General features: G+C 40.4%; 1 protein-coding gene across 5 annotated transcripts in view; it reads right to left on the minus strand.

Annotated features, from left to right (window-relative positions):
* slc1a7b (solute carrier family 1 member 7b) overlaps window positions 1–25097 on the minus strand; it is a 58374-nt gene that overhangs the window by 7267 nt on the left and 26010 nt on the right. For all 5 annotated transcript variants that reach the window (XM_082524079.1, XM_082524082.1, XM_082524081.1 and 2 more), the window contains 5 exons: window positions 13892–13934; window positions 13560–13791; window positions 13345–13444; window positions 3965–4198; window positions 2908–3102 (listed from right to left, as the gene is read on the minus strand). In XM_082524079.1, coding sequence (XP_082380205.1) covers window positions 2908–3102; window positions 3965–4198; window positions 13345–13444; window positions 13560–13791; window positions 13892–13934 — 804 coding nt within the window. The remainder of the gene's footprint in view (window positions 1–2907; window positions 3103–3964; window positions 4199–13344; window positions 13445–13559; window positions 13792–13891; window positions 13935–25097) is intronic.

Below are 25097 nucleotides of genomic sequence, written 5' to 3' on the forward strand. Positions count from 1 at the left end.
TGATGACAAATATAAAGTGGACGACTTCTTCTGCTGAAACAGTACACGTGTGACAGAAAATATGGCAAAGCAGAACAGCTCTACTTTAAAAACTGCTTCTTTGTCCAAATAAACCCCTAAAGTGACAAAGAATGCTTTCAATTTGCATTTATGCCAACCAGACTCCCTGAGTAACCCAGAGGGTTAGTGTTAGAGAAGAGGAAGCTAGACAAAGGGTGAGACGGAGTCAGATCATCCACTGTGGAGACCCCTGAAGGGAGCAGCTGAAAGAAGATGTTTCTGTGACAGAGGTATTGGTCCATGACATCAACTGTTGTGGAATTTTAACTTCAAATATAGTCCCGATATTCTCACATACTTTTACTGATTGTTTTCCCCCCCATATGTGGTGGTTCTAATTCATTTTTCCATCTATTTTTGTTCATCAGGATTTGTTGTGTTTAGTTCATTTTTGTGCTGAATGCAAATACTTTAAAGTAAATTAAAGACTCTTCTTGCCTAATTTGTTTTGTGGATTATATCTCAAGGTGAGCCTGGCCCCAAAAGTACACAATAATGTTAATAATGTCTCTAAGGCAACTGTCTAATTGGGAAGCCTCTTATCTGGTGTAAAATGTTGGCACATCGGATATCTGGTGCAGCTCCAGAGTTTGACGAAGAGATGATCCCACAACTCACTACACCACAGTCTGGGGTGAAATGATGAAATGGGAGTTAGGGTCAGAAACTCAACCATGATATCACGGGAATATACTGGTTTATTGAGGCCACGTGGCTCTTCAGTGATAAGTGATAAGCTGTCATGTTTATACTACATCTATAAAAGCGTACTCTGGCTAATGACAGCCTTCCTTTGTCCTCCACTTGTCAATTTTTCTAATTTTATGGAAAAACTGGTTCTCATGCAGAGATTTACAAAGTTTTCAGTTTTCACATGTTAGTTCCTTCTACCACAGATCTGAGCAGAGGAGGCAATGAGACAACACAAGGAGCGAGGAGTCAAGGAAACAGGCATTTGGAGCCTCATTTTAAAGCAATGAAAACCAATTAAACATGATGTATTATACACCTGCGTCATAAATAATTTTATTATAGCCCATATATAGGTGTACACAGGGGTAACAGTGCCCATGGCATTTTTTATTTTTTTCTTTACAGCCACTTTTAATTATTTTCACAACATTACACAATGTGAAAGAGTTGAAGGTAAAGACACTTCAGCAAAAGATACATCTGTGCATCCTTGGTTATAGTTCCTACAGAAGCCTCTTCTCTCCTCTGTCCTCCATATGTTTTAGAAGTGTAGAAATTAGAGGAATGAGAGAAGCTCAAAGATTCCTTAAACAGGAAGAAAGCATCTGCAGGGCCAGCCTCTTACACTAATACTGAATTTGAGAAAAGTTCTACTTTTCTTTGCTTTTTCTAAAGAATCTCAGAAAGACAGTATCCTCCATCAGCATTTTGTCAACCAGACCATGGGAGCCTGTAGTTCTCTGTAGTACTTGTTTCTTATCACCAGCAGAGTCCACAGGGAAATGAGACACTTGACTGAGAAAATGTATTAGAGTGTTGGTTTACTACATCTCATTTATTATATTTATTATCTCAAGGAATGCCAGCAAGCCATTTATTTGTTATTTTTATTTATTTCCGTCTGTTATAAGCCCTTGTTTGTTTTCTGTGATTTATTTTTCCACATCTGTCTTCCAGCAAGCTCCTCTGCATGTTCAGCACCAGTAGATGTTGTTTCCTACACAGAAATAGTGTTTATAAGTAGTGGTTAAAGGGAAACTTATTTTATCTTCTTCTTCTTTTTTTGTTTTAATCTTGAAGGCATCAGTATGCTTCAATAGATTTGTTGGTAGAAGTCTACATTTCCCTTATAAAGCTCCAAAACCAACTATCCAACAGCAATGTTCACTGTGAGCATCATTTTACACATAGTAGTCTGATATGACAGACAATTAAAACTACATGTGTGGCTACTGAGCTTAGTTTTTAGCCCATAGTTTGATGTGGTTGATGAATTACGCTGGAACAATCTATTTAAAAAGTCCCTTCAGAAGTTGCAGCCTCTCACTTCGGCGAAGCCTGAGGTCTGGCTGTCATTCACACCAGCAGGCACAATAATACATTCATCAGCGTATTCTTTCTCGAGCTTGAGTCTCTGTGATGATCAGCATGATGAGCCATTCTTTTACGTGCATCCATTGCTGTGCTTGAGCAGCTCTCTGCTGCAACAGTGAATCACTGGGATGGGCTTTCAAACATTTTTTCAGCTTCAACACAAAAACATAAAGCAGCATTATAAACAGATTTCAGCTGCTGACAACTGTCTAAAATTGAAACTCTTCAACTTGAATTTTATTTTGTGAAAGGAAAATAAGTCCCTGAGAGACAAATCTGATGAACAGGGTGTTGTGGTGATGAGCATTGTGTTGATGTGGCAAAAAAACCCACTCCTGCATCTTCAGTGTGTTGTGTGATACGTAAAACACGATTTTACGTATCACAGTTCAGGTGGTTTGTAGCGAATGTTTTTCCTCAGAAAACGCAGGATGGTACACTAAATCTCCTCACCACCTCCTGAACAAATTCGTGGTGCACTGCAAGATAAATACCTTCTGTTTTGGACACTGCAAGCCCTTCAATTGAAACCTGCTGTTCGGTCATTAAGCCTGACACCGAGGTCTAACCACCAGAGATGATCCTTGACATGAAAGGTGGTTAAGTTTGACACAGAAGGTGATGCTTGCTCTGAGTTAGTGCAGCCCTCTGATCAGAACAGGACTTCCAGCGTGATTAATGTAAAGCATATGTATGACTAAAAATATTCAATGATACTTACATGGCTTTGTCAAAATAAATAAAGTCAATTAAAATTACATTTAAAAAAGGTTTACTGACCTGATGGTGATGATCTGACCGAAGTCCAGCTCATAATTATTAACTTGTGCAATGAATATTGCTGCAACAGCCTCATAGAGAGCGGTGCCGTCCATATTGATGGTTGCACCCACGGGTAGCACGAAACGGATGATGCGACGGTCAATGTGGTTGTTCTCTAAGAGGCACTTGAAGGTTATAGGCAAAGTGGCTGAGCTGAGGAAAACGAAGAAAAAGACAGAGAGGACAGCTAATAAAAAAAATAAATATGAAGCCTCCTAATTTCTCTCAGGTATGCATGCAAACAAACACAATCTGTTCATTCATGCTGACTAAGAATAATAATGCTTTGCATGACAGCATGCAGCAGATGCTTTTTACTAATCTGAGTCTAGCAAACACATGCATGCGTGATGAAGCCAATCTGACCCCAAAGACCTCAGAAGAACTCCGTCTTTGTCAGTCTGCGTATGCAACAAGGAATGATTTGTTTAAAACTGAATAGAAAATAGAATAGAAAACATTAATAGACCATAGCAGTGCTTTTGGAGAGGTTTAACCAGTTTATGTCAAATCACATATTGTTGAGGTGCATTTTCTAAAGTATACTGTTGTGTTTTTCACTTTAGAGCTTCCCTACCTACAACTTGTTTTCATTCGTTTACACACGAGATACAAATGAAGGCAGTCACAGATCTACCACAGCAAACACAATGTCTGCCAAATACATGCAAAAACACTGACATGGTCATCTAAATTAAAACTAAAGCCTGTTTTTGTTATAGAATATGATCTGTCAGCATGCACACATGATACACAAGCATCAGTGGAGTCTGTTTAAAGACACGTGGAATGCTCTTTTACTTTTCCCTCTCTTCCCACACACCAGATGTTTTCTGATCAGCCAACAGCCCTTTGAGATTTTTCACAGTAAAGGTTCCAGTAAAAAGGAAGAAAAGAATAAGTGTTGTTAAGACTCGGGGATGTTTTATTTTGACTCACATATGAGATGATAAAATGAGTTACTGATGTTTTCCTTTTGTAACGCATTCATTCTCTCTATAATAAGTTTCTTTACCTGGAGGAGGTTGCCAGTGCAATGAGCAGGGCTTGCAGGATTCCCCGTATGTAAACAATGGGACTCTTTTTGGTGATGAAGAAGTACATAGCAGGCAGGATAAACAAGCCGTGCAGCACCAAACCAAACACCACAGTGATGGCATAGAAACCGAGCTTCTTCCCCATGGCTGAGGGATCACTCATTTCCAGGATCTTTCCAGCCACCAGGAAAACAATACCAAATGGAAAATACCTGAGGAGATGAAGACAATCAAGTGTCAAAATGACAGTTATAAGTCTTAGATTTTATGAGATGGTGGGAGAAAAGAAGCCATACACAGAGTTTTACACTAAGAAACACCAATGTCCTTTTAAAAAAAATAATTAGATTAGGGGCATGTGAACATATGCGTGCAGTCTGTCCAACCATCAGTCAGCTGAATGACAACCAGACAAGAAATCTAGACAAGAAGGAGCTAGTTAGTTTTAGCAATTGAGCTTTAAAAGTAAGAGTGACAGGATTGTCTAAGACTAAATCCTTTATTTTTTCTTTCTCTGAAAAAACTATTAAATTACAATATACCTGCATACACATAACATAATATACTAGGATAAATGACCAGATTATAATGGTGGAATTAATCCTACTTAATGTGTAGATATTAGATTGACACATTTTTAATATTTATTAATGTGCATATACAGTCCCGATCAAAAGTATAAGACCACTTGAAAAATGGCAAAAAATTATATTTTGCATGGTTCGATCTTAACAAGGTTCCAAATATAGCATAGAGCTTTAACATGCAACAAGAAGGAATGGGAGTGAGACAAAACATTTTTTGAGTATTCAATTCATTGAAAAGAATGCTTAAACTGAAACAGTTTAACAGCTGTTTAACAGCTGATCAAAAGTTTAGTACCACATGCCTTTACAAGCCCAAATCTATGCAAAAATTTGGATTCATTGTCATTTTCTGTCAGGTAGTCACACTGTCATGACATTCTGATGTTGAACTAACAGAGTTGAGCATAAGCAGAGTTTCTCACACACAGACAGTCATTTCGAATTTTTTAAATGATTCTGGAAGACCCCCCAAAATTTATCCAGCACTGAGCCGGAGGATCCAATTGGCTGTCCATCAAGACACTGGACGATCCTTGACCCAAATTAAGGCCATTATTGGTTCTGACTGCAGCCCCATAGCCATCAGAGGGCATCTGAGACCGAAGGGCTTTAAAAACAGCTTTAAATGCTTCGTCTCCTTGAATGCCACAGAACTGACCGTTTGGATTTTGCAAGAGAGCTCCAATCATGGGACATTGAAAGGTGGAAGAAAGTTTTATTCTCTGATGAGAAAAAAATGTAACCTTAATGGTTCTGATGGTTTCCAACGTTACTTGCATGACAAGCAGATCCCACCTGAGATGTTTTCTACGTGCGAGTTTTTTCATTGAAATTATGTTATTTTCACTCTAGTTCTGTTGTTTTCATTCAAATTTGGTTGATTTCTTTCAACTTCTGGTGTTTTCATTCAAATTCCATTCTCTTCATTCTAATCCTGTTTTTTCATTCAAATGTTGTTGTTTCAATTCTAGTTCAGTTCTTTTCATTCTAATTCTGTTGTTTTCATTCAAATTTCTGTTTTCATTCAAATTCCGTTCTTGTTATTCTAATTCTGTTAATTTAGTTCAAAATCCGTTGTTGTCATTCTAATTCTTTTCTTTTCATTCCAATTCCGTTGTTTTCATCCTAAAACTTTTCTTTTCATTCAAACTCAGTTCTTTTCATTCAAATTCTTCATTCTAATCCCCATGTTTTCATTCAAATTCTATCCTTGTCATTCTAATTCTGTTGTTTTTGTTCAAAATCAGTTCTTTTCATTCTAGTCCAGTTCTTTTCATTCAAATGTTGTTGTTTTCATTCAAATTTTGTTGTTTTCTTTCAAATTCCAGTGCTTTCATTCAACTTCCGTTCTTGTTATTCTAATTCTGCTGTTCTCATTGAAATTCTGTTCTCTTCATTCTAAACCAGTTTTTTCATTCAAATTTTGTTGTTTTCATTCTAATTCTGTTGTTTTCATTCTAATTATGTTATTTTCACTCTAGTTTTGCTGTTTTCATTCAAATTTTGTTGATTTCTTTCAACTTTGGGTGTTTTCATTGAAATTCTGTTTTTGTCATTCTAATTCTGTTATTTTCATTCAAATTCCATTCTCTTCATTCTAATCCTGTTTTTTCATTCAAATTTTGTTGTTTCCATTCTAGTTCAGTTCTTTTTATTCAAATTCTGTTGTTTTCATTCTAATTCTGTTGTTTTCATTCAAATTCTGTTGTTCTCATTCAAATTCCGTTGTTCTCATTCTATTCCAGGGGCCTGTTCTTCGTACCGCGCTAAGTGAGTTAGCTGGATGAGATTGTTGACGATTTCGCGTGATCCTGGATCGTTCGGTTCCCCGAAGCCCATCCGGGACTTGCTGTCATAGCAACAGAGCCGTAAGCGTAAACCTGCTGGGGAGCAGGTTTACTTTATGTAAACAGGATTAGATCGCGGCCACGCAGGTATGCCCGCGTCATTCATACGAAAGCAACAGCGATATTTTTCCACTGTTTCACCATAAATAAATAACATCAATGTAACTAAAGATAATGCAGCACTTGATCCTTTTATTGATTTCACACAGATACATACAGGTCATTCCCTAAAAAAGGGAAATGTACTATTAACATTCTATTACATGTATGTGATTATTACAGATGTAATTCATATTTCAGAGTAGTAATTGTAAATTACTTCGTGTAATCAAGATGAGAGACCACGGCTATAAAAGCGAAGGTGGATTTGGGAAGTCTGTCGCAGTCATATCCTGTCCGTTTACGCGAGCAACCCATTGCGGAAGGTGCAAGATTGATAAGGAGAGTCCTCAGAATTCAGCGTATATTGCGGGACAGACAGGATCCTTTAGCTCAGCGCGACAGTGTGCTCATAGAGAGATATCGATTTTCCCGTGAGGGTATTATTCACTTAACCAACTTGTTGACGAGGGGGTGCAGGACCACCACCTGTCTTTTTGTGCTCTGCCCTTTTCTTGGTTGCTGTTATGAACAAACAAACAGAGTATTCCAGGGTCTCTTTCCAAGAGACGACAAGCAATATAAGTGATAAATACTACCATTCTGTAGAATATTCTTATATTTCACTTTTACCTGTTCCCATGTTCTAGTGGGTCCTGTTGTGGCTCTAATGTGAAAGGGGATATAATATAATATAATGTAATATGATATAATGTAATATAATATTGGATAATATGGTGTAATATGATAAATCTACCCTACCGCCTACTGCTGTTGGCCAGAGGGGCCGATGGCGCAATATGGCAGCCTGGCTTCTGTCAGTCTGCCCCAGGGCAGCTGTGGCTACAACCGTAGCTGCCTCCACCAGTGTGTGAATGTGAGAGTGAATGAATAGTGGCATTGTAAAGCGCTTTGGGTGCCTTGAACAGCGCTATATAAATCCACTCCATTATTATTGTTATTATTGAATTACTTACGAGTTTGATTTGTCAGCAACTTTCTGCCAGCCCTCTCTCCTTGCTTTTGCAGCCTTTGCAGTGTTCCCTTGCGTTTTAATTAAACTCTGAAACTCCTGAAATCCCTCACTCAAGAGTTCTTGCTCTGCTGCCGAAAAATACCGAGCGCGCTCCTTCGACATTTTCGCCGACCAATCAAAGGGTTTGTTACGTTTCGGTGTTGTCAGTGTGTTGTTTTTGGCGTGACTGTTATGTGTTTCCTGTTTTACTTTGAAAGTCTGTGTTATCTTAGTCTTTTCAGCTTACGTTTCCCTGTCTCGTCAGTTCTGAGTTGCCCCAGCTGTGTTTCCCTCCTGTTGTCCATTTTCCTGATTGCTCCCTCTATGTATTTAAACCCTGTGTTTCAGTGTGTCATGGTCGCGATCTCCCCCGTGTTGTAAATAGTTTGGTGTTTTGTTGTAAATAAATAGTTTGTTGTAAATAGCTGTAAATAGATTTGTCGATACTTTCGTTTTGGGATTTTGGTGGTGAGCTTTAGTGGGGTTTTTTGTGTGTGTTTTTTTTTCTTTATTTTTACTTTTTTTCGTGTTGCACTCCGGTTGCCTAGGCCGGGGTGTAACATATGGGGGCTCGTCCGGGATTGCCTTCGCTGGGGGGTCCGGGGACTGCCCCAGCCTTTGTCGTCTGCTGGAGGGTCCGTGGGACCGCTCCAGCCTTCATTCGCCTTCGCTGGAGGGTCCGTGGGACCGCTCCAGCCTCCGTCGTCTGCTGGAGGGTCAGTGGGGCCGCTCCAGCCTTCATTCGCCTTCGCTGGATGGTCCGTGGGACCGCTCCAGCCTTCGTCGTCTGCTGGAGGGTCCGTGGGACCGCTCCAGCCTCCGTCGTCTGCTGGAGGGTCAGTGGGGCCGCTCCAGCCTTCATTCGCCTTCGCTGAAGGGTCCGAGGGACCGCTCCAGCCTTCATCCGCCTTCGCTGGAGGGTCCGTGGGACTGCTCCAGCCTTCATCCGCCTTCGCTGGAGGGTCCGAGGGACCGCTCCAGCCTTCGTCGTCTGCTGGAGGGTCAGTGGGACCGCTCCAGCCTTCATCATCTTCGTCTGCCTTCGCTTCAGCTGTCCGTTTCCGCTGGAGGGTCCAAGGGACCGCTCCAGCCTTCATCCGCCTTCGCTGGAGGGTCCGAGGGACCGCTCCAGCCTTCGTCGTCTGCTGGAGGGTCCGTGGGACCGCCCCAGCCTTTGTCGTCGCTGGAGGGTCCGTGGGACCGCTCCAGCCTTCATCCGCCTTTGCTGGAGGGTCGGTGGGACCGCTCCAGCCTTCGTCGTCTGCTGGAGGGTCCGTGGGACCGCTCCAGCCTTCATCAGCTTCGTCTGCCTTCGCTGAGGGGAGGGTCGGTGGGACCGCCCCAGCCTTTGTCGTCGCTGGAGGGTCCATGGGACCGCTCCAGCCTTCATCCGCCTTCGCTGGAGAGTCCGTGGGACCGCTCCAGCCTTCATCGTCTGCTGGAGGGTCAGTGGGACCGCTCCAGCCTTCATCGGCTTCGTCTGTCTGGATCAAACTTTTCACTTGGTGTTAAATGTTTGATTTTTGGGTGGGGGGAACTGTTACGTTTCGGTGTTGTCAGTGTGTTGTTTTTGGCGTGACTGTTATGTGTTTCCTGTTTTACTTTGAAAGTCTGTGTTATCTTAGTCTTTTCAGTTTACGTTTCCCTGTCTCGTCAGTTCTGAGTTGCCCCAGCTGTGTTTCCCTCCTGTTGTCCATTTTCCTGATTGCTCCCTCTATGTATTTAAACCCTGTGTTTCAGTGTGTCATGGTCGCGATCTCCCCCGTGTTGTAAATAGTTTGGTGTTTTGTTGTAAATAAATAGTTTGTTGTAAATAGCTGTAAATAGATTTGTCGATACTTTCGTTTTGGGATTTTGGTGGTGAGCTTTAGTGGGGTTTTTTGTGTGTGTGTTTTTTTTCTTTATTTTTACTTTTTTTCGTGTTGCACTCCGGTTGCCTAGGCCGGGGTGTAATCAATCAGAATCAGAATCAGAATACTTTATTGATCCCTGGGGGAAATTATTTTTTGTTACAGTGCTCCATTTTAAACCAACATTAAGACAAGACAGACAATACGCTAACTAAGAATAGTACAATATATACATATATATACATACATACATACATAAGTCACTTATAAATAAATATTTGGAAAAGAAACATGTGTAGTTGTAGCAGCAAACAGTGTGTTAAGTGGATGCGTTGTACAGGGAGATGGCCACAGGCAGGAAAGATTTCCACAGTGCATCGTCGATTTTACTTGCCAACGATCGCAATGACAAGGGTTGCCGATCAATGTTTCTACTATCGATGCGTAGCCCCTGTTGGGCCACCCAGTGATCTCACATTACTTCATCCAGCTATACTAATCGTCAACAACAGGTGTGTTCGGGGAACCGGAATAGCGAGCTCAGAGTTAGCGCGATGATTTGGTCTTGGATGTTTCATTTGATCTTGGATGTAGTAAGCGACGTACGAAGCACAGGGCCCAGTTCTTTTCATTCAAATGTTGTTGTTTTCTTTCAAATTCCGGTGTTTTCATTCAAATTCTGTTCTTGTCATTCTAATTCTGTTGTTTTCGTTCAAAAGCCATTGTTTTCCTTCTAATCCAGTTCTTTTCATTCAAATTCCGTTCTTGTCATTCTAATTCTGTTTTTCTCATTCAAATTTTGTTAATTTCATTCTAATTCAGTTCTTTTCATTCAAATTCCATTCTTGTCATTCTAATTCTGTTAATTTAGTTCAAAATCCGTTGTTGTCATTCTAATTCTGTTGTTTGATCAACAATAACGGTGGAACTACTCGTTACGGAGTTCATGTTTGGAACTTTGATATCTTTTTTTTTTTTGGGTTTGTTTTGTTTGTTTTTTTTGTTTGTTTTTTTTGGGGGGGGGGGGGATCCTAAACTTTTGATCAGCTGTAAATCAGCCTGTTTCAACTTAAGTGTTGTTTTCAATAAATTGCATACTTAAAAAAAAGTCTTGTCACACTCCCATTTCTTCTACTTGCACGTTAAAGCTCTAACCATGCAAAATGTGATTTTTTGCCATTTTTTTCAAGTGGTCTTACAGTTTTTTACAGTCGCTAACAAGCGTTTGTCCAAACAGTTGTCACATTTGCAAAACTCTAAACACAATTAGCACAGCATCGGTCTGTTGTGGCCATACCATTCACACATTTCATGTCGTGTTCACCCAATATGCAGTCAGTGAACACATTTCCACAATGCTTACATTTTCTTAACAGACAAGCTATACCTCCCAGCAAAATCATGAACTGTTTTTGTAGTATCTACGAATGTTAACACACAACATCCCACAATAGCAAAAACAATATTCCAAACCTTAGATACAGTATAAAAACCTCTGCTTCTGCAATGATATGTCGGTGGATCCGACATACCAGGCGGTTTCATCCCAGGTGCATCGACTTGGATAACATCAGATGTGATGTTGATGAAAACATGTGGCCTAACCCTGAAGATCGCAGAGATTAGATGCAAATCTTATGCTTTTTTTTAGCCCCCCTCCCCCTCCCCCCCTTTTTATCTTGGCTTTTTGCTGTTGTTTTTTTGTTCAGAATGCTCTTGTGTGTTTCATGGATATTTTGTTCACTGTAAGCAATACTGTAAAACTTTCTCTGTCCTATCATACCGTGTTTCTACTGTACCTCCTGTGGTAAACAGTAAAGAAACAAAAACTTGTTTGCTTTTTACTGGAATGCTTTTGAATGTGAACATTACTGTACATGTGGACATACAGTTACCAACCAAGACATTTCTGGTGTCAATATGGTGGATTGCATGTTTCGCATGCAAATACCTGTGAAACTGAAACATAAAAGTCTATGCAGTTTTTGTAATGTCAATGATAGCCAGTATTTTGAAACCTGGTGTACTTTGATTGACTGCATGTACCTTGTGAAGTGAAAACAAGTGTTATTCTTTGACAGACTAATTTCATTTTGAGTCAGATTTATAGTGTTTTTGTACAGTTAGTGTGTGCAGAGAAAGATGTGTTCTAATTTTGAAATGAAGAGTTAGTATATATTTAACAAAGTGTATTTTTGGGAAGGATATTATCCATTTGGCCAATTGTGTTTTGTAGGTGTGGGTCTGTGTTAAGAGTTTAGAAAAAGTATCTGAAGTATGGGTAGGCGCTTGTTAGCGACTGTAAAAAACTGTAAACTTTTGATTGGAACTGTATAAGATGCTGTGGCTCTATAAACACTTTCTAATCACAGAATAAGATCCTCCAAACAATAACATCCTGACTATAAGGCAGTTCAGGTTCGTCACGATTCTTTTTAATAGAACAGTTTCTCTGAAAATGATTTACTTGGATATTCCTTTGTAATTAGGTAGGGGAGACCGGGGATAGTTGTAACGTGGGTCAGTTGTAACACTTCCAATTTCTCCAATCAGGGCTAAGTTTCAAATGATGTGACTCATCCTGTGCATGCCCATCTCAGTTCTGCTATCACATGTGAAAAATCAGCACATTTTGTCAAACACAGACAATTTAACATGAAAAAAAGTAATTTGTATACCAAAAAGTAATTTTTTCTACTTTATTTCAATTTCTAATAGCATTATCTGCTTTGCAGTTAAAGTCATCAAACTTAAATTATGTTATTTGTATGTCTATGGGGATATATTCTGTGTAGGTCTTTAGTGCTAATGTTTTAGCCGTTGGCTGTAATGTTAGCTAGTTCATGGCTATAGGAGTCTGGGTCAGTTGTAACAGCAACAGTCTGGGTCAGTTGTAACAATAATGCAGATGTTGCAACTTACCACACTATTACTTTAACTTATATTAAACAAGTTGGGGCAACGACATCAGCAGAGAGAGGTTCACTGGTCGCTTTTGTATATGTGGTTAATGCCATTGGCAACACAATTCCTCCACTGTTTGTGTTCCCACACATACATTATGCAGACCACTGTGTCAGAGATGGACCAGTAGGAAGTACTGGTAGTGGAAATAAATCAGGATGGGTGCAAGAAACAGATTTCCTCATCTTTCTGAAGCACTTTGCAAACCACACCAAGGTATGATAAAAAGTAATGGAATTGCGATGCTGGTGAACAACATTTTTTCAGCTTCATTGTTATGTTCAAAGTTGGTGCAAGAGCTGTAGGTTATAATGCCCACTGAACCAATGAGGCCAAACTCAAGGAAGACCAACCAAAATTAATGAAATATTCAGTTGCAGAAAATTCCATAATTTGTCTTTTTTGGGGGGTTGGAATATGTTCAAAAGCTAGATTTCTGCATTCTGTCACACACACACACAGCTACATAAATGGCTCTAAGTGCATTCATGTGTTGAATAAACAAAGATTACATGTTAATGTTTTGTTAGTACCCTTATTTCATTGTGTTACATTTCACCCCAGGATATGTTACAACTAACCCAGACTATGGGGTTAATTGTAACATTTCACTCTTTGTGTTTGAGGCCATACCATGCAATGGGTAATTGTGCTGCAGAGAAAATAGCTGCACTATTTAATAGCAGAGACATGTAAATACTTTGCATTACATTTTGAATCCACTACCTTAAACGAGCTCCAAATTACAGACAGAAATGTCAAAAATGTTACAACTATCCCCGGTCTCCCCTAATAATAATTTGCTATTTGCACTCAGACTCATTCTCACTTTGAATCATCCAATAAAGAAAGTGAAAGAAAGGTAACCATGTCTCAACCTGATTCTGATGATAATACGTAGAGTTCTTGTCTAAACGGCTGATGCTGGTTATGTTTCTTAGAAAATTCTTTCATTCATAGCTTTTTCAAGTAGAAAAAATAATACTTTACAATTACCATATAACAATGGCGACAATCCTAAGGACAGCTTCATTCAGGCTCTGGCAGAAGTTTACCAAGGCACTGCCATTTGGCCCCATCCTTCCTAACATAATACCTGTGAAAACAAAGAAAAACCTCTGAAACAATGATGGATAAAATCATTTAAATTTCTTTATTTCAGGCAAGATGTATTCAAGAAATGTCAGATAAGAACAATGCATTTTTTTTACCCATGGTGGCTGAAAAAATAACAATTCCAAGGACGTTCATTCCATCACTTGTTCCTTCTCGTGTCTGTATGAGAACATCAGGGGGCGGAGTCAGGTCAAGAGCAAAGTTCTGGATGTCGGTTCCGTTGTCATCCTGAATACCGTAGACGAGTGCCCGCCGTGTGGTGGACTCTGACTGGGCCTGACGCACTGTCGGTCTGGGCTTCATTATGTAATCGCTGCTTGTTCGATACTGTTGCCAAGGAACAGAAAGAGTTGTTCTTATAAAAGAAGTCCTACAAAATGTAAACCTTTGTATCTGAAACTGCAGTTTGTGTCATCAGAGGTCATACCTGCTGAAATGTGGCCTGGACCAGATTTGCTGGAAACATGTTGCTGCAAGGCAAGCGCATACATTTAATGAATCGTTCTAAAAGGTTGAACACAATGCCAGCTAATAAAAAATTGAGCTGACCAATGCAGTGCATACATACAGACACCAAACTCAGTAGACCTCCTGTGACCTTATTTTGGAAATATCTGCATAAAGGAACTCTCTTCTATATTAATCCATTCCTCTTTTCTTATGGAGTCAGATACTGAGAAGATGTTTTAGGGTGATTTAGTCCTTGATTCCAAGGACAAAATTATCATCGTTTTGAAACTGTGCAATAATGAAGGCCAGATGCCTGTAATGGAGAAAATAAAACCATGAAATTTTTCCAAGATAGGGAGTCTCAGGAGACATAATTATTTCATCCGTCCATTTTCTGCTGATTATCCCTCTCACCAATGACCTCTTCCTTACAAGAAGGTGCAAAGGCTTTCCCAAACAAGTCAAGAGAACTGTTCTCTCCAACGTGTCCAGAGTTTGCCCCATGGATTTTTCCCAGGAGGACATATCCAAAACACTTCGCCTCCATCTCCAGGTCAACAAGCCATCGTCAAAAGCAGCTCAGTCAACTCTTTTTGATGTGGAGGACCTGTTGTTAAGGGAAACCCCAAACACCCTTTGGAAGAAACCCATTTCTGCTGATTGTATCTGTGATCTTATTTATTTGTGCTCTACCAGATTGAATGATAAATCATCAGCTTCACTTTCACACTCAGGGCTCTTTTCTTTTTGAAAAATCAGCTCAGCATCTTTGTCATTGCAGACTACCCTACCCACACTTGTGAACAAGATCCTGAGATGCTTGAGCTCCATCACTTGGGGCAGTATCTCATCCCCAGAGTTGGCACCCCAAACGAGAACCATAGCCTCAGACTTGATTAATTGGTTTATTGTCATTCCCGCTGCTTCACGTTCTGCTGCAAAGTGAATACTGGAGGTCACCACTAAAAAAAGCAAATAGAACCACATCATCTGTTAGAACCTGCGACAACCGAATTGACACCCTCTACCCCTTGGCTGAGCTTAGAGCCAAGGTCTCACTGTAGCTGTACAAGGACAGCACAGCCCACAATAATGTACCCCTGAAGCACCCTCTGAAGGACACCCTGAGGGAATCCCACACTTCATCAAATATAGAGCGGATATACAGGGTGGGCCATTTATATGGATACACCGTACTAACATGGGAATGGTTGGTGATATTAAAGTCCTGTTTGTGGCACATTAGTATATGTGAGGAGGCAAACTCCTGAAGATGGGTGGTGACCATGTTGGCCATTTAGAAGTCGGCCATCTTGGATACAACTTTTGTTTTTTCAATAGGAAGAGGGCCATGTGACACATCAAACTTATTGGTAATGTCACAAGAAAAACAATGGTGGGCTTGGTTTCAATGTAACTTTATTCTTTCATGAGTTATTTACAAGTTTCTCTTTGTTCACAGCCATTGACATGTCGAAGAGGTTAACACGTTAGGAGCAGGTCGAAATTGTGTTGATATCTGTGAACGCAGTAACCGGATCATTGCAGCAGATTTCAATGCAAGACACCCTACAAGACCACCCATCTCCCATGCTACAGTTAGCAAACTGCTTGCTAAGTTTCGTGAAACTGGTTCAGTGTTGGATTTGCCAAAATGTGGACGCAAGAAAACTGTCACTAATGAAGAAACATCAGTCGCTGTCCTAGCTTCATTCAGCAAGAGCCCACAGCGTAGCGCTCGCCACATGTCACTGGAGAGCGGCATTAGTCGAACATCCCTTCGGCGGATATTAGCTACTCACAAATGGCACCCTTACAAACTCCAGCTACTGCAGCATCTCATCGAGGATGACCCAGATCGGCACACAGAATTTGCAGAATGGGCAAAACAAAAATTGGAACAGGACCCTCAGTTCACGCAGAAGATTTTGTTCAGTGATGAGGCAAACTTTTATGTGAATGGTGAAGTTAACAAACAAAACCACCGCTATTGGTCTGACACTAACCCACATTGGATGGATCCCTCCAAGACTGTTGGAACAACAAAAGTGATGGTTTGGTGTGGTATATGGGGTACAACGATAGTGGGTCCATTCTTCATCAATGGAAACATCAAGGCCACTGGATATTTGAAATTGATGTGTTTCCCTCTTTATGCACTGAAGCTGGCACGTTCCCTGAGTTCTTCCAGCAAGATGGTGCACCACCGCATTATGGGTGCCAGGTCCGAGCATTCCTAGATGAACAGTTTTCTGGAAAGTGGATTGGTCGCCGTGGGCCAGTTGAATGGCCCCCAAGGTCTCCCGATCTGACCCCCTTAGACTTTTATCTTTGGGGTCATCTGAAGGCAATTGTCTATGGTGTGAAGATACGAGATGTGCAGCACCTGAAACTACGGATACTGGATGCCTGTGCTGGCATTTCTCCTGCGGTGTTGCTATCAGTGTGTGAAGAGTGGGAGAAGAGGGTTGCATTGACAATCTAACACAATGGGCAGCACATGGAACACATTTTATAAGTGGTCAGAAACTTGTAAATAACTCATGAAAGACTAAAGTTACGTTGAAACCAAGCACACCATTGTTTTTCTTGTGACATTACCAATAAGTTTGATGTGTCACATGGCCCTCTTCCTATTGAAAAAACAAAAGTTGTATCCAAGATGGCCGACTTCTAAATGGCCACCATGGTCACCACCCATCTTGAGGATTTTGCCCCCTCACATATACTAATGTGCCACAAACAGGACTTTAATATCACCAACCATTCCCATTTTATTACGGTGTATCCATATAAATGGCCCACCCTGTAGAGACGATCCAGTGTTCTGTGACCAAAACAAAAAAACACATCGTGCATGTGTTATTCACAAACATAACTATTCACAAACTAAAAAGAAAACTTACAAAATCGGCTTCAAAACTCTTTAAAAAGAAAATTAAGGAATCGCATGTTCTCTTGTTAAAAGGTTCACACAAAGTGATACTGCAGTATATTATTGTAGTTTTTCAACCTACACGTATGCTTAATATAGAGAAATTCATACTCATACTCTGTTTAGTCAAACCCGGCAGTGTTTCATGTTCAGACAAAATGTTTCCATTTGAAGCTTTGGCAATAGTGAGATCTTTTCGTCACTCCCCACTTGTTTTCAAAACATGAATAATTTTGAATGAACTGCAAGGTTGTTTTTAGGCCAACAGATGAGTAAAAAAAAAACATCATACAAAACAAAAACAAAAATAAAACAAAGAAGAGCAAAACAGGAAAGGCAAATCTGCAACTTTCATTATTATTACTGAGCCACTCCTCTGTCTCCTTTCTACACATGCAGTGGGCTCGGTTTCCTTGGCAAGTGAAAAACCCAAGTTCTCTCAACTAAAGATTATCACTTTATTAAACTATGTACTAACAAGCATTTTTTTCTAAAACATTTACATTCCTATTTTTGAAATCAATATTAGATTAACAAATTGAACTTGGGTTTTTACGCTGGAACACAGTGTGCGTAATAAAAACAAGAATATCATATTATGACTTCAGGGTAAAAAAAACCCTTGGCTGTTGTCTGATACAAAGCAGTGATATTTATGCTCTCATCTAAACAAACTAAATTGAATTGTTTGCCTGCGGTTGGTGAAGTTGTGCAATTCAGAAGTTGGAAGCACCGACTTGGGAAGCTTGAACTCACATCATTTTCAAGTTGTTTAGAGTAATAATCCTGTTTCATTTTCATCAGTTTTTTTTAAACCTTGACCAAAACCTCACCTTAACCCTTTCCAATTGCCTTTGGTTGCTCAAGCTAAACTTTCTTCTCATGCAAGCATGGGGTTGGCTTTCCAAAAAGTAACTTGAAAAACAATGCTTTTGCCAGACAGACACCACGCTTAATGTTCAGGTCTGATCAGGTCTGATAATAATAATAATAATCCCAAAAAACATAACTTTACCTCAGCCCTTACTTAGAATTTTAATTACTTGCACATTTGACAAAATGAAATTGCATTTGAATTACTGATACACTATGAATAGCGCAGGCTTCACTTTAAAATCAAGGGGAGAGTTTAAATTTCAAAAGAAGGCTGCTAATGTTAGAAACCTCAAACGAGATGCACTCCAATGGTCTGCCATGTATTTTCTAGAAATTTAGAATAGGACATAATGATACACTCAAAAAAAATGAAATTGAGTGGTTGTTACATCTACAGGAGTCTAACTTTAATTTGAACAAAATAATTTCATGTTTCTATGGTAAATGTAATTAATTCATGCAGGATCTGCATAAAATTCAGTGACTTTATTTATTCTTGTTGAGATGACATGACAATCTAGGAAGAGTAGGTATTTGCCTTGACTCGTGAAAATTCACAAGGTCATATGAGATTTCAAACCACTGGGGTTATAAGAGGCTGAAAAGCATACACACACCTGTCAAGGACAAAAAAATAAAGAAAATTCTGTATCAAGCCTTGTAATCATAGCTTTCCTACTTTTCTTTTAGTGCTGATTGACAGCTTGGTGGGGTGATGGTTACACTGAAAAAAAGGGATTGGCCAGCTCTTAGATTTACGTAAGCATCTTGCGTGTATTTAACACAAATGCCTCATGCTTTAAAGTATAGTGTAGAAACTACATGATATGCATTAAATTCTTCATATCATGTTCAAGTGAAGTAAGTCAATAATATAGCAATGTTAAATCCCGCGACACTGCACGGGTTTCAGTCTCACGCTCTTTGGATCGTGGTTTCAGGAAGGCATCCATCTCAGTCAAGTCGAGCAGCCACCTCTACTTTTTTTGGTATACCGAAAAAAGTAAATTGGGTGGTTGTTACATTAAAAAGTCCAACTTGTAATTTGAACACAATAATTTCATGTTTCTATGAATGTAATTAAATCATGAAGGATCTGTATGTAATTCAACAACTTAATTTGTTCTTGTTGAGATGACAAGATACAATCTAGTGAGAGTGGTTAGTTGCTGAACTCATGAAATTCACAAGATCGCACAAGATTTCAAACTGCAGGAAAATCACTGGAGTTATAAGAGGCAGACAACTACACACACACCACGTGCATGCTATTGCTATTTATTGTGGATTAACCTGTCAAGGACAAAAACAAAAAAAGTCTGCATCAAATACAGGAAATCATAGCTTTCCTGTATTTCCTAGATTGTTGGCATGGTGGTTAGTGCTGTTGCTTCACAGTAAGAAGGTCCTGGGTTCAAATCCACGTTCTGACTAGTTTGCAGTGGTTTCTCTCTGGGTATTCTGGTTTCCCCCCACAGTTAAAAATCATGCATAGCACTGTTTCTGTGTGTTTGTGTGTTCTCCCCGTGCTTGCGTGGGTTCTCTCTGTGTCATGGTCCGTGAGAACAGTATCCGGGGAGTGTTTGGGTGACCATGTCCTCGGGTCAGGCACCGGCATTGCACCTGTATTCCATCCCAGGCAATTGCAGGAGGACTATTTCACCCAGCACGGACAGCTCCTCCATGCCAGTCTGTTAGTCACTCTTGGTGGTAACTTGGCTCTCCTAAGCTCTGAGTTTATTCAAGTATTCTTTGACCCGTGTTAATATTACACACTTGTGCCCCGGTCGCCATCCGGCAGTTGAAGACATTCGCTGCCTGTCGTCCTGCCTGTTCTGTGTGCGAGAGAACTCTCGCTCCTAGGATTTTTCCCACGGACACCCTCCCCCAACTCTGATTCTTCCCACGGTCTCAATCACAGCTTCCCAGGGCATTTCAGTTCCCGATTTCCTCGGCTTGAGTTATATTCTTGTTTCCTTGGTGGTTCCTGATCGTTTATGTTAAAGAAATAAATCTATACATAGTTCCCGCGAATTTCGTATTCGGCCCCATCTTTGCATGTGAACCTTAGTTCTTGACACTCTGGGTACTCTGGTTTATTCCAACAGTCCAAAGACAGGTAGTTAGTGGGGTCAGATTAATTGGTGATTTTAAATTACAGATAAGTGTGAATGTGAGTGCAAATGGTTGATTGTCTCTCTGTGTTAGCCCTGGGATAGACTTGGCGACTTGTCCAGGGTGTACCCTGCCTTTTGCCCTATAACATCTGGGATAGCCTCCAGCCCCCCCACGAACCTAATAAAGATAAGAGGATGGATGGAGTGACAACTGTAAAAGTTTTTATAAATCCATTAATTTTTTAGTTATCCAAACTCTAGACTTTGTTGAACACTCCAAAAAATGATCTTAAAATAATCACGGGAAGGATTCTCACATTAATAAATGGCTTTCTGTCAGCATTAAGTATTTTTGTGGGACTAACGTAATTTGCATGGGTTGGATCAACTTAAATAAATTATGTTGGATTCAACTACAGTAAATAATTTGATTCATCATTAATGTCAAAGGAGCTTGCAAAGAAAAGCATCTGGACTTCTTTAAGTTGCTTGAAGACGTTTCACCTCTCATCCGAGAAGCTTCTTCAGTTCTAAGGTCAAATGGTGGAGAGTCCCAGATTTAAACCTAGTGGGAGTGTCTCCCCACAGAGGGACAAAAGGACCCCCTGATGATCCTCTAATCGCCTGAGCCAAGGTGTGAAACTGGGTGTGGGTCCCAATCAGCCAGAGTTTCAGGTGAGCTCTTTGTGAAACCTGGCCCCACCTTATCATGCGAATTCCTGAGGTCAGATGGCCCAGGATGTGAGTGGGCGTTAAGGCGTCTGGGGAGGGAACTCAAAACTGGATTATAGATGGCAGACAGTTGGCGTCGTAAACCACCGCCTCTGTTCAAAGATGGTCGCTCACAGTGGACATAGATGGCTTCTTTCACTCCTCTTTCAAACCATCTGTCCTCTCTGTCCAAAATGTGAACATTGACATCCTCGAAAGAGTGATCTTTGTCCTTAAGATGCAGGTGGACTGCTGAGTCTTGTCCTGTCAGGACTAGAGATGGCACGATACCACTTTTTTATGTCCGATACCGATACCGATATCATAAATTTGGATATCTGCCGATACCGATATGAATCCGATATAGTGTTTTTTAATCAACAAAACTGTTTTTTAAAATATCTTGCTGCATTTTGCAAGTCTGCAAGTTCATACTCAAGTTTAAAACAACAACTACACTAAAGCTATTCTGTTATACCTGTATGCAAAAAAAAATATTTCATAGTTCAGCAATACTGATCAATCTAATAAACTTAGACCTACACCATCCTCCCTATTCTGGTATTTTAAAGAGTACTTAGCGTAAATATTAAGCAACCTAACTAATAGGGTTCCAACTCCCAGCAACAACAAAAATAAATAAATAAAAAATAAGGAACCACCCCTCACGCTCCACCTCATGATGCTTAATCGACGTAATCAACCTTAATTTGATGCAGTGTGAAAAAAAATGCACAGAAATCAATTATTTTTCAAGAAATATTAAATAGATTCAACATCTTTCTTCAACAAAATTGCAGACTGCACAGATGGTACCTTCCCAAAGTAAAAAGTACTATAGCTTACTAGGGTATATATTAGACTTAATAGTCACTATATACAGTAATTGACTTCTATTCATTTTACATCAAATTAAAACTTTGGGTGTCAGATAATTATTTATTAAAAGCTCGACATTTTAAATGAGAATAAGAAAGAAAAGTATGTCTTTGTGCCCCCTTTTCCCTGTTCATGCCCTATCGGCCCCCCTGGCTAAACTTTGCTAGATCCGCCCCTGCACAGTTACCAGCGTCAGCTACGTAGAAAAGATCCTCGAGTAGAAAGTAATATTAAATACATTCTAACAACAGCTTATCAAGCTTAAACGTGCTTCTGTTGTTCAGCCGCTGGTTTCCTCTTTCTGGTGCAAAGTGGGCCAAAAACAAACAAGAGACACGGACTCGCGACAGAAAAGCCGATCAGCTGATCATTTAAGCAGTTTCACGATTGAAGTAGCAGCCGGAGAGCGAGAGGCAGTCGCTTGTTAAGCTTAACGCAGGAATGCTTTACAAACATTCAGAGATGGACTTACACACTTGCTTTACTTCTCTCGGGGATAACTTTGTCGGAGATGAAATGCCGGGTTGCTAGCGAAGCTCCACATGCTATCCAGACCACCGACAGGTCCGGCATGCCACAGCCGCTCTATCACGTGATGCATACTGCTCCGACTGCTAACGTTCTGAGGTGAGTTACGGCGTGTTGCAAGTTTTGCGAGGTGCTTTCGTGATATTTAATGGATCGGATTACATTTTTTATTTTTCTCCGATATCCGATCCAGTAATTTAGGTCAGTATCGGACCGATACCGATACGTAATATCGGATCGGTCCATCTCTAGTCAGGACACTTACACTTACGCCTGTAGTGATGAAGTGCTTTGAGAGACTGGTCTGTCAGCACATCAGGGCCGGTCTGCCTCCCACTCTGGACCCCCACCAATTTGCCTACAGGACAAATCGTTCCACCGAGGACGCTATCACCATAGCGCTCCACACTGCGCTGAGTCACCTGGAGCACCGAGGAAGCTATGTGAGAATGCTCTTTCTGGACTTCAGCTCAGCATTCAATCATATCATCCCGGAGATCCTGGTCCAGAAACTGTCTCACCTGGGACTCTCCACCCCCATCTGCCTCTGGATCAAGGACTTCCTGACAAATAGACCACAGTCTGTCAGACTCGGACCCCACCGGTCCAGCACCATCACACTCAGCACCGGGTCTCCACAAGGATGTGTTTTGAGTCCCCTCCTGTTTACGCTCTACACATCTGACTGCTCCCCTACCCATCTCTCAAACACCATCATAAAGTTCGCGGATGACACCACAGTGATTGGACTCATCTCAAGGGGGGATGAGTCGGACTACAGAGATGAGGTCAACAGACTGACTGAGTGGTGTTCAGTTAACAACCTCCAACTGAACACCACGAAAACTAAAGAACTTATCTTGGACTTCAGGAAGGGCAGAGCAGACCCGGCCCCACTTTACATTCACGGGAGCTGTGTGGAGAGGGTACACTCCATGAGGTTTCTGGGCGTGCAGATATCTGATGACCTCTCCTGGACTGCAAATACTACAGCGGTGGTTAAAAAGGCCCAGCAGCGTCTCCACTTTCTGAGAGTGCTCAGGAGGAACAACCTGGAGGAGAGGCTGCTGGTGACATTTTACAGAGCCACCATAGAGAGCATCCTAACGTACGGCATAACAACATGGTATGCAGGGTGCTCAGCTGCAGACAGGAAAGTACTGCAGAGGGTCATCAACACAGCCCAGAAGATCACTGGCTGCTCTCTGCCCAGCCTGGAGGTCACTGCAAACTCTCGGTACCTCAGCAGAGCTGGCAATATCATCAAGGACCACTCTCACCCCAGCAACCAACTGTTTGAACTATTACCGTCAGGCCGACGGTACAGGTCACATAAAACCAGGACAAACAGATTCAGAGATAGCTTCTTTCCCAGAGCTATCACCGTAGTAAATAAGCACAAAAACAATTGAACCTATTCCATACCGTCACTGTCATTATATTAATGCTGCTATTCTGTATATATTGTACATACTATTGTTTGAGTACTTACGATTGTTTTTTTGTACTTTTTATATTTTACATTTATATTTATTATTGAAACTTGCACCAAGGGAGTGGCACTCCAATTTCGTTGTACTCTGTACAATGACAATAAAGGCTATTCTATTCTATTCTATTCTATTCTAAATGTAATATTGGATTGGTTAGACTACGTACATGTGAGTTTTGTTTTGTCAAAAATGTCAAAATAACATGGCAATATGGACATTTTTTTCTATTATTATCTGTCTGTTTAATTCTATTAATTTTACTGGCTGCAGACAACTTGACATAAAGGAAATATCTCGAATAAAACAGAATACGATACAGTATTTTTAATGTCTAAAATAGATTTCAATATAGTTTACACAAAAGCACTAAGGACTATAGTATTGTATTTGAATGTCAAACTGTGGAACTGCAGACTTCAACTCCAAAAACTCAAACACATGCCACACTTCCATTAGTTAGTTTTTACTGACAGAGTTTTTAAGGTCACTGCTCTGATTACTGGCTTCAGACTCACCATCCAAATAAACAGCCTGAAATCAGATGCTTGGATTAGAAAACCAAACAGATACAGAGACACGCCAGGTGACAGTTAATAGTCCTGTTTACAGATACTGCTTATGAGAAACTGAGTACCATCTTCTATTAAAGAAGATTAAATGGTTTTTAGTCAACAATGAAGTCATCCCAGAATACGGGAACTGAATAGTTTAAGACAACCAATATGTTTAATCCTCTCTCGGGATTTGTTACAAATCCGAACAGCCTGAAAAACTAGGGTGCGGTCAGGATTGTGTCTGCTCTACAAACACACCATCACCTACTTACCCTTAGTTTAGGGTCACTTTAAAATCTGCAAGTTTTGAAAGAAAAGCACATTTCCTATTTCTTTATTTATGATGTAAAAAAATGACAAGTAAAATAAATACTTTGTGATTCTTAATGGATTATCTATGTAGGTGTACAGAGCCCCATTTTCAGCAGCCACCGTTCCCCGGCACATTATGTTACCTAATGCAAGTTTATCATGTTAAAAGGTGATCTCGGTAAAAGCCATTTCCCAATTATGTTATAAAATCTGTTCTGATGATTAAAGAAGCAATTTCGCTAGCTGAGAGGAGCATTAACCGACCCATTGTGGGTTAAATTATTAGCTCAAAGTAATCGCCAAGAAATAACGTACTTTTGAAACTTGCCACGCTATTTTATTAAAAAAAAAATCTATATACCTGTTTTCAGGGTGTGTGTCATCATGTCAAAACACTGCTGTCGAGACAGACGGTGAAGTTTGAACTACAGCAATGGAACTTTTGATTATTTTGGCAGGTGTTTACATGTTTGTGAGAAAGATTCAAAGAAAAGACCTGGAGTACCTATCCTCCACTATCTTGCCAGTATTTTTGAGTCTGGTATCCATGCTAAAAGTTGAGATTTCTCTGCCTGTGTTGACTCAGTTTGACTCTTTGTTTACATGAATGAAGTAAAGACCACAGAACAAACCTCATTCTTAAATCACTGGTTAAACTGAACAGAAATTCACTAGCTGGGCCAACGTCACCGTTTTAGTAGGTAAAGGTGAATGCTTGGACATGAACTGAGCTGCGGCTTGGGAAAGGCCTGGAAGGGGACTGACGACAGCTCCCAGG

This window comes from Aulonocara stuartgranti (assembly GCF_965226115.1).
Source record: "Aulonocara stuartgranti genome assembly, chromosome: 23".
Classification (NCBI taxonomy): domain Eukaryota; kingdom Metazoa; phylum Chordata; class Actinopteri; order Cichliformes; family Cichlidae; genus Aulonocara; species Aulonocara stuartgranti.